General features: G+C 32.6%; 1 protein-coding gene across 1 annotated transcript in view; it reads right to left on the bottom strand.

Annotated features, from left to right (window-relative positions):
* Positions 1–2,797: 2,797 nt before the first annotated feature.
* The window catches only part of LOC130903605 (uncharacterized), a 45,260-nt gene continuing 36,806 nt past the window's right edge, over positions 2,798–11,251 (bottom strand). The window contains exons 2-5 of the mRNA XM_057815817.1: positions 10,789–10,876; positions 7,372–7,619; positions 5,789–5,941; positions 2,798–3,141 (exon numbers count right to left, since the gene is read on the bottom strand). Of these exons, the coding sequence (XP_057671800.1) occupies positions 2,962–3,141; positions 5,789–5,941; positions 7,372–7,619; positions 10,789–10,876 (669 nt within the window). The 3' untranslated portion in view covers positions 2,798–2,961. The remainder of the gene's footprint in view (positions 3,142–5,788; positions 5,942–7,371; positions 7,620–10,788; positions 10,877–11,251) is intronic.

The following is an 11,251-nucleotide window of genomic DNA, read 5'->3' as shown; positions in this document are numbered from 1 at the left end:
CCAGTTTGAAATGGGGCGGTGTTATAAATGTATTTAGTTTTTTAAGGTTAAGTATAAACCTGTCGTTGCCGTCGGGTTTCTTTCTTAAAAAATAACTAGATAAGAATTGCCCATTACATTTAGTCACTTCTTTGACGGCTCCCATATCAATAAGTTTGGTAATGCTGTCTGAATAAGACTTTTCTAGTTTCCCACTTAAATTTGGGGGTTTTGGAGGCCTCTTTTGAACAGGAGTTGCATTAAAAGGTATTCTGTAACCTTTAACCCAACCTAGAATTTTACCGTTGGTTGTTATTTTCTCCCATTCCTCGAAGAAAAGCCTTATTCGTCCAGCCAGTTTTGTGTTAGAGGTTACCTCTATATCTGACGACGTCTGTAGGAGCTGTGCCCCTGTCTCCGATTTTCCGGAGCCTCTCTCTCGATCCGGCGCTTGAAGGTCATGGCTTTGCTGGATTTGACTGCTCTCCTCCCTTCTCTGTTTTGTTGTGTCTTCCATCGATCTTTGGAGGCGTAGGTCTTCAGGTTTTTTGAAGTCTGGGGCTTTAGTTCCTTTGCTGCAGTCTCTATATTTTTGGCGGACTTACATTTTTCGCCAAAGTCTTCCCCAAAAAGAGTGGAGTCTCTTAATTGCATAGATGCCACTTTCTGCACCTTTTGATTAAAATTATGGTACAGTAAAAATTTTCTGTGGTTGGTAATGGCGTAGTGAACCGCGCAGAGCATTTTTCCCGCTTCCACCATATTGGTAATATTTGGATCGGGGTCTTCGGCACTATGTTTTGCTTCCAGCATTCTTGAAAGGGCAGTACCAAGCACGGAAATGCTTTTTCCCAACTGATTTTGTAATTCTGCTAAGAAACTATCCTTTTTATTTTCTGACGCAGAAATGACAGTCTGGACTTCAGGGTTATTTTTTGGGGCTTCCAACAAGGAGCAGTTGCTCAGTACAAGGCTGTTTTCAAAAAGTTTAGCTTATGTTTCCTTGTCTATGCCATTCTGGAGATAGCTTTTCCAGCGTTTGGCCAACTCTGAGGATATTTCCGTTCCATAAATTTTTTCCTCAGTCGGATCCTCCCCAAGAATGGTTTTAATTTCTCCCATTCTAGCGCTTTTATCCGAAGTAGTGCCGGAGCTAGAGGAGTTGCTATCCGCGTATGAAGAGGATTCAGATTCTGAACCTGTTGAAGAAGTCCTGTGTTAATACGTATTGTGTAGGCATAACGTTTGTATTGTCTTAAAAAAGACTGTAAAATAAGCGGATATCTGGTTATTTTAGAATTTTGGGCACCATAATAATATATTAGGCACCATTTTGTTTAATATTCTTGTAACGTATTGGAAGTACCAACGTACAGAATCATATGTTGCCACGTCACGCTGACCGTTGCTGATGCGAGACTCGGCGTGCATAAGTCAAAAACTATGCTGGGTTATCGTGGCTTTTTTTCATGTGTCTACAAGGTAGACTAACCCATGCCGAATATATTAATCATACGATTAATATATGGTGTCTCTTTCGCTGCTTTTCTAAAACATACTTGTATTTGTATTAACTGTGAACTTACTTGAATCATATTCCCTTAGTTTTTCCTCCAGTCTCTTCATTTTCCTTCGAATACCGGAAATCACTTTCTGTTTTCTTTTCTCGGCTTTCTTTCCTTTCGGCATTCTTTTAATTCTATGCACAATCACTTTTAAACTGAAAACACCGTTGGAATTTTTTCGCTACTGATAAGAACACGATATTCGTTTTTTGCGTTGTTTACCTGCACGAAATAAGCGCAAGAAGTATAATGACACACGAACGAAACGAGCCAGGCAGGATCGACGAGAGGGTGAATCATTTTCTTTAAACTTGCGCGTGATAAGTGATTAGGAGTATTACTACAGGGTGTTCTAGGAGGACGTGTACAATAGAAGTATAATATTACGTTTTTGCTTCTCCGTATTCATTTTCGAAAATTTTGTTTGATAACGTATCATGTCATAAGATTTACTCCAATTTCATCAATATCTACCAATGATAACATTTAATTCAATGAAACTAATCGAAATCTGACTAAGTTCTTTCGAAAAAAGTATTTTTCAACTAACATGCTGAGTTCGTATTATCTATAGTATAAAAAAGAATGTAAAGCAAAACATAAAAAATATCTGTAGGCTAGTTTTGAGAAAATTACCTATTAATATAATTTATCTAAAATTCAAGTGAAATTAGTTTATGAAATGAACTGTTTGAAGTTCTATATTTATTTCTTTCTTATTAGTTCAAATGTTACCAATATCATTTACTCTAAAAACAAAATATATCAAAGAATAGACTTTATAGATCATAGCAGAAATCTTAAAATGAAGCAGAAAACTTAAACAGATATCATGACGTCTAAAATTTGGAGGTACTCCCAGAATGAAGAAGTTTTCAATGGAGAACAAAATTTTAGTTCGATTTTGAAGATATTTTTATTTCATCTAAGCATATGAAATCATATAAAAGGAATAACAATGTATGCTGATGAATGCATTACCGCTGTAAAACATTTTTTATTGTCACATAAAAGGAAATTACCAATAACAAGCGGTGATATTATTCTTATAATGAATCAGTGTTTGTGTTAGTTTTGCAGATGCAGCTATGAAAAAATCAAAAACTGCACAAAGAATAGGTATTTAGTCTGAAAGAATTTTCTGTAGATTTAAGAACATCAAAGCACTGAAAAGATAATAAACTACATGAAATTACTTCATTCATCGTAATGCTGTAGACATTCTACAAAGGCACAATAATAAATAAACATAATTCATAGAACATTTTTTATTGAAGAAACTGTGTAAGTAAAACACAAATAGTATTAACCATTTACTCTTTTTTGAAAATTGTCAGAAAATTATTTTCGACTTAATCTGTAGTAACAAAGTAACAAAATACTTTTTATATTTTCACATGATAAAAAATTTTTTAAATTATATTGAATGGGATTTATATTTTTTGCCTCCATGAGAGGAATGTTTTTTGCCAAATGTATCACCACTTTTATAATGTTTTTCAAAGCCTCCTTGACCTTGGTGTCCTTTGGAATCAGATACATGATGAGTTTTTCCTGACTTGTAAGCTTTTCCCCCAGATTTTGCAGAAGCCGAATTCTAAAACAAAACATAGAATTGAACGTACTGATCAAATAATACTTATGTAAGTTCTTATCTTAGTTTTCACACCTGGATAGGTTATAAATAAATAGTTATTTAAAATATGTTACAATATGCTGGAAGTTTTATGTCATCGCTTCTTTGTTGCTTCTTATAACATTTGGATGGTAAGTCATATTTGATAAAAAAGTAAACACGTCTCAGTGTGTGTATATTAGTTCAATAAACATTAATTGTAAATGTATAAATTATAGTGTCATTAAAATTATGTCTTGATATCTATTTCTACAAATAAAGAGAAAAAAAACATTTTTTTTTTATTAAAGAAACTGTTAGGAAGATACAGTCGCCATAACCAGGTAATTTACTTGTCCCTTTCAGCCTGTACCAGCATTTCTGACAAACTAAAAGCAATAGATATATTCCTCCATTGCAGTAATATTGGATGGGGAATCAGTATTAATAATCGAAAATCCAAGATGCTATTTTGTGCATCAACACTAGATGTACTTATCTGATCAATTTCAATTTGAAAACATTTAGGCAACGATATTTAATGTAACCTCTAGCTTTACAGCAAAAGGATAGATATTTTTAAGTAAATTTGCAATATCGTTCAAGATATTATTAGAGCTATTATTTCTTGGGAGTGAACTTAGCGACATTCGCGATGGGTTCAACTATAATTTAATAACAAATGAACAAATATATTCTCCATTTCATTGCAATTTTTTTTGTTATTTTATTACACAACATTTAGGTGGTATTGTAGCTTTTCTGATGCTCTTGGGTCTGTATCTGAAGACATTATTGCAGTATACATAAGGTACAGATAAGGGCCAAGGACACTTCCTAACCTAACCAAAAGTTTACTTGGAAGAAACACATACAAGCTAAAAAAACACAACTAAAGCTAAAACTTCAAAATCGGCAGATTATCGCAGTTAACAATGGAAAATAAGATACAAATGTACAAAATCATCCTAAAACTAATATGGACATATGACATAGAGCTATGGGGTTGCAGTAAACCATCGAACAACAAGGTACTGCAAACTTTTTAATCTAAAATATTTCGCATAATAGCTAATGTTCCATGGTTTATAAGCAACAACACATTACACACAGACCTCGGTATTCCAACCAACAATGAAGTTATCCAGACATCATCGATAAGAAACAAAAACCGCAATGAAAACCACCAAAATCCACTAATATCCAAGCTTTACACTGATCCAATGGAACAAAGAAGATTGAAAAGACACTGGCCAGAAGACCTCATAGAGTGATCTACTGAGACCCATCAGTGGATGGTGCCCGCCTCAAGTCGTTTAGCAAGAAACCATTTAATTATTACTTTGTATTTTTTTGAGTAGATTGTAAATTTGCAATTAAATTAAAAAAAAAGAGTTTTCGGATAGACGAGACGTGACAACAAAGCACAAACTTTGCTAGTAAAGCAATGAGTTTTATTCCCTGCGAAAAGTTATTATATCATGGAGTAACGTAATATGATTGCATGAATTTATGCTTCGATATCTTCGGTTAAACCTACGATATCGATCTTTGCATTTTGAGTAATACACTAAGTTGACGTTGCTACTGTTTGGGTACGAATAATATTTTGTAGTATGTTAGAGGTTATAAATTCTTGAATTTGAGTAAGTGCTAGTGAACATGTGTCAGGTACTCAAGTTGCTCTTCTAAAGCGCTGATTTACAACTTCAGATCTTAATGTTCCGTTGCGAAACTTCTTTAAAGCGACACGTAGCCATTATTGCTGATTCTAAAGAGTTGGAAGTCACAGACGTAAATCCATAAATTAACTTTTTTAAAGAAAGTAAAGGCGAAAAGCACGTACCGTTTCATATGAGGTATTATTAAATTTTGTTAATATATTAAATAATTCCATCGCATTTCTTAATCATATGTTGAGAACAACTAGTTATTTTTCATTGATGAAAAAGATGATTTAAAGATTCCGCGAAATCAGCTTAAGATTAATCTATAGACAATTATGCATGGCTTGATCATTTTTCTTTGTTTAATAAGATACTCAGAAAATTTACAGTCATACCAAATATTTCACAGTCCCTACTATATGACCTACAGTTTGAATTAATTCGCATTATCAGTAATCAATTTCCTAGTTCTTAAATACTAAGTAGACTAGTTGAGTTCTTATTCATATTTATCCCTGTAGAACTGCAAAATACAATATGGTAACTGTGTGACATGAAACCTGGCCGAGACGCATTTGGAGATAATTTTCAATGTTTCATGAGCGGGTGGAATGTTAATTGTATTACACAAAACACTTGCTGAAATGGGGATACTCCAGAAATTGGAAAAATGTGTTAATTGAGTAAAACAATGTATGTTTTTTTCTTCTATTTTTGTAGGAATTTGAAGACTTCCAGAATATTTCTTGGTTTTCAAAATTTTCTTGAGAATAATAATATGTAGTTATTGTTTTTTAATCTTTTTCCGCCATTAAATTTAAACGCCCTGTTGTTAACTTATTTATAACATGTATTTTCTGTCTACTCTTATACGTACAAGAACACTTAACAGTGTAGTGTATATAAGAGAACAGTGAGCTTACATTCACTTAAACTATATCCATTAGTAGAGTTAGAATTACCTTGTGATTATTGCCCTTCTTCTTCGAAAAGCTATCCGATGAATATTTACTATTTTTCTTGCCAAAAATTGCATATTGACCACCTTTTTCACCACTGCTGAAGAAACTATCGTGTTTCTTGGACTCGTCTTTGTGGTATTTTTCTCGGAAACCCTAAAAAATATAGATATACAGAAGAAGAGGTCTCCAAAATGATTAACTATGTTTTGTGTTTACATTTGTGAATATTCACTATAGAGAAAAATGCAAATGTTTCTGTCATTTATTGACTGATGATATATAATGATTGGAATTATTAAAACCACAACAAACTAAGAGGTTATAAGTCGGTTGATGCTGTATTTTTATACACATGAAATAAATATAAAGATAAATTGATGCCTATAAATGCATAATTTCACTATTAAGTGGTGATGATTTGTTAATTCAGATTACATTCAATAGATACTGTAAGACCTTTCCTTCTTATGTTAATTGTTGTTTAAATCTACAAGATATGATCAAAATTTGATTTTACTATGTTGTCCCAAGCGTGTTGTTATAATTGGGTCCAGTTTTTCTGCATGTGTACGCAACTTAACTGATTTTCACACTGCCGAAGATAGCAGACAGATAGTGTGCTTTTATTTTGTTGAAAGGGAAAATATATAATTTAGTTATGTCTAATGCTTAAGTTCTTGATAAAACATTGTTTCTAAGAATTGGATCCACGAAAACATTCAAATGGTATCCGAATGATCTATTATCTAGTACCTAAATAGTTTATTTCATTATAAAAATCAATAGAATAGATAAATAGATAGTTTGAATCATTTCCCTACAAAAGTAAATGATCTGCTCTACATATAATATATGAATAGTTCATGTCAAAGTACGAGTATAGTATTGAACTGTATAGGTAGTATACAGCTATTTACTACAGCTCATAATTTGTGACAGTTCTCTATTAAGGCAAACCGCTTTTTTAAAAACCTTTGATATTTTCTCTTGTCCTTAATATTTCCTCAGTTTTTGTAGAAAGAGCTTGAATGGAAGTAAAAGAAATAAATCTACAAGTTCTATTATTCTCAAAGTTTTCTAGATAGTCATTCTAAATTACTTCCCTTAGCTATTTGATTAATACATATAATGATTCTAAACTAGAGATCTTTCCATAACTAGATGCAAGTACTAAATTAAAATTTTCGAAAGCTTCACTATATTCATACTAAAAACACTGTGCATTGCACTGCCAGGCGCAGGATTAAGTTTCTCTAATCGAAAAATTCTCTCCAGAGACCGAGACGGTAAACTGGTCACTGACTAACGGTAAAACTTATTATCAAAACGGTTGTCACAGGGTAACAGTTTGTGTTGTTGTATTGCTAATAAACAGTGTTTGGTATCTATGCAAGTAGTTAGAAGCATTTAACACTTTCAATTACAGGCAAATTTTTGCTTTTCTATATACTCAAAATATTTCAAGAAAGAAGAAACAAGACCAAAATTGTGCTGAAACGTCGAGAAAGATATTTCATAGAATATTATTATATTTTTCATTGATATTGGACCCAATCTTAAAAATAATACTATCTATGTTTTACCTTTAAATAATTTCCTTTATGATGTTTGTTCCCCTCTTCATATTTAAGGCCATGACCGGAACCACCCCCACTTTTATGCGATGATTTATAGGAACCTTCATCGAAATGTGATGATTTTTTTCCTCCTTTCTCCAAACTACTCTTCTTATGCAAATCTTCGAAGTCTTCTCCTTTGGCTACATATTCATTGTCGTGTTTGCTACTTTTGCCACTATATTTCCCATGTTTCTTTTCAGATGTATGTCCTCCTGGAAATGTTGAGAAATTATTTGGAAACCGCAGTTGAACAAATAATTCAGTGATATTAAGTACAAACATTAAACAAGCTATATAATACTTGATTATGCACGTCCGTTCATCCAGAAAAGTTTTTTAACTGATTTACTAGGTAAAATTTTTATATAGGTGCAAGAGCGATAGAAATTAGATCAACACTACTCGTACACTTTTGGGGTTGTTCTTCATATTGATTGAACTTTATATTTTCATGGGTTTGGGTAACAATTTATCAAAGTGAGAACTTCATTTTTAAGTGGTGTTAAATAATGGTCGCCATTCATATTGCTCATCAAGTATGTTTTCAACAATCCCTGACCATACATTATATGATTATTTTATAGAATTGCATATGTTTCTCTACATTATTCAATTGAGATTTTTTGTTAACGGGTGACGGCTGTTGACAATGAGATGATGCAGTTATCAGCAAACAAATCCTTTTCCAATGTATAATTTATTATCATTCAATATGTCTATCATTCTCTAACAAAAATAAGTTCTGCTGATAAAATCGTTTTCGTTAAGATTATTTGATTGCAGTTTATTTTATTTTTTATCACATAATTACAAAGCAATTATGATATTTATGATAGATACTGATTTTATTGTTTTAAAAATAATGTTCAAAACACTTTTTATACTCTGGTTAACTTCAAAATATATGCTTTAAACGCAAAAACAGAGATGGCCTACTAACTCAACATTCTAGTTAATTGAAACTTTAATTTCTTGAACAGTGGTTCAAACATTTTCCTTAACTTGCCATAATGAAGAAATATGTTCCTCTTCTTTAAGGTTTTTCGGATTTCTTCATTGACTTCTAATAAACCAATATGTACCATTGAACCAATGGCTAGGATTTGTTTTTTCTGCGAATAACTTCTGTTGGATACGGCTCTTATTGAAAAATCCACATAATTATTTATCTGAGCATCGTTTAGGTAGTCCAGGATCCAGCGGAATCTATTTTATAATAACCATAATATCATGTAGTTTATATTTTGTTGATGCTCATTATACTAATATCTCAATAACTAGGTATGTCACTTGAAAATATTGAAATATTGTTTAATCAACTCAAAAATAACTACAGCCTCCGCCGATGTATCCTAGAATGATTTTGGTTCATTACTATTATACTACCATTAGATGGAAACTTTTTTCATTGGTTTAATTAAATTTCATGACAGTCTATCTACTTAGTCAAATCTGTTAGCAAATATGAACCATCATTCTGTTTATTAACGGTTATACTCTATTTGGAAAGAGCGTAGAGTAATAAATACCCATTTTAAATGCAAAAACCTAAAATTTTTAGTACGGTACTTTACGTCCAAAATTTGGAATATTTAAATATTCCAATGATAAATAAGTAACTGGACAGAGATATATTTCCCCATAATTGACCGTACTAAAACGTAAGTAGTTACCTAGATAATCCGAATGACCATCCTTTTCTTTCCAAAATTGAGTATGTACATATTTGCAATATATGTATTTTATTTCGAAGAACTAGTGGATGAATTGTTTAGATTAATCATGAGAGGTTCTATAGTTCGCCTTTAACTTGGGCCCATATCAATTCTATCGGATTGAGTTCACAGTGATAGAGAGGAAGACGAATAATAGTAGTTTGGCGATTTCCTGCCACTTCATCAATATAATATTTCTTGTGGGAATTTGTATTTATTTTGACAATTGACAAAAGTTCTTTTTTCACCAAGTCATTGTTGAATGTAATATTTTTTTTGTATTAACAAGTTAATGATGTCTTGTTTTCTCCATGACATCGTAGGTAGACGCTTGTCTCGAGTGGTAACTGGCTGTGTCAAGAACAATAACAGATCCAGCTGGAATAAGATCTGCATTCATATCCTCGTGACAGTCACCGGTTTTTTTTATTCAAATAACAGAAGGCCATCATCAACAAAACCACCGCCACTTCCAATATGTGTTACTATTAACCGTCTGCCTTTCTCTGATAAAGCTCTCAATCCTGTTGAGAGTCCCTCCAAGAAAGCTTGTCTAAAATTGTTAACCCTCTTATCTTGTCATATTTTTCCTACAGTGTGCCCCTCGTTAACCCAAGTCCCGTCCAAATAAAAAATAGTTTTTCCTTCCTCCCTAAGTTTCTTTATCGTTCGTAAATAAGACCTTCTCCAACACACGATTTCTTCGCAATCTTTTAAATATGAATTTTTGCGTTGTTTTTCCCAACAAAAATTTAGTTCATGTAGAACCTGCCAAAGCTTATTTCTGCTGATTGGTGGCCCTCCGTCTTCCAAAAAGGACGCTAAAATTTTATCAATGGTAGGAATTTTCTTTTTAAAGTAAAATAAGTGAACTTTCCTGCGGATTGCATATTTGTAATCTTCGTCGATGTAAACCTATGGCCTTCCTGACCGAGACTTTGGACCACTTAAACATCCACTTGTTTTCCTTTCCTTAAGAAGTTTGTAGACCGTTGATTTTCCTAGACCTGTCATCTTCGAAAACATACTTGTTAGGTCATCCACACTCACTGATATTTTAATGCACCATATACATTCAAAGCCATGGCTTTCTCATTAACGGACAGGGTATGCGTCTTCACTTTAAGAATTGGAGTATAGTCTTCAAAGGTCGACATATTTAATATTCACTCAAGTTTTGTGTATATTTGTGTGACAAACACTGCGCTAGAAATGCAGTTGTGTACTGGGAATATTCTTTTATGGGGCTTTTTCTCAAACTTAAACTTGTCAATAACCATTTAAGTATACCTCATATTTTAATCTTTTATTACCCTCTTGCAAAATGTACCTAATTATCATTTTTCCCAAAAAACATTTTACAAATCGTTTTCAAATTAACCTTTCTGGTATAGGTATAGGCGTGAAATATATACCTCTCAACATCATTCCTTTCTTAAAATATCCCAAAGGAATTGTTTTGGCCGATAAGTAAACATAGTTGGAAATTTGAACTTGATGCAATAAATTTCTTAGAAAATAAATGTTGGAATCATTTGCTAAGGTTTGATAAAATAAAATAATAAATTATTCTTGAATGTGACTACGGCTATGGTGGCCAGGAGAGGGATTGATTTATCACTCTACACTCTTTCCGAATGGAGTATAATATGAAATATATTCTCACCCTTATTTTCATGTCCTTGTCCCTGCACTGATGAGTGTGAAGTTTTGTGCTCTGCTAATGCAATGCATGACACCCAAAGCAATAAGGACTGTAAGAGAAAAAAAACATTAATTAAAACTATTGATTTCAAATTGTAATTAGCAGCTATATAATAACTGTAACTTGATTATTATAGTTTTCAAGTTTTTAGTATATTCATTTGTCCTAGAGTTAGTAGTAGATTGGTGGTGGTGCATGTCAACTTACGAGTTAAATTTTTGCCGTTTTTGAGGTTCAAATATAAAGCCCTATAGAAGACAAGCGATGTGCGGTTCATGCCCAATGGTTACTAATCCGTAACTTTTACATGGGCAACCTGTGATTGTGTTTCAATACTTCCTGAACAGAGAGTACCATTTTGTTAGAAAATCTATTGAAAAATCAATTTTTGCTATCTTCAGATTCTACAGGTTGTCCCTTTTAA

Source organism: Diorhabda carinulata, chromosome 2, assembly GCF_026250575.1.
Source record: "Diorhabda carinulata isolate Delta chromosome 2, icDioCari1.1, whole genome shotgun sequence".
In the NCBI taxonomy this organism is placed as follows: domain Eukaryota; kingdom Metazoa; phylum Arthropoda; class Insecta; order Coleoptera; family Chrysomelidae; genus Diorhabda; species Diorhabda carinulata.
This window is presented reverse-complemented; position numbering and strand designations above follow the sequence as displayed.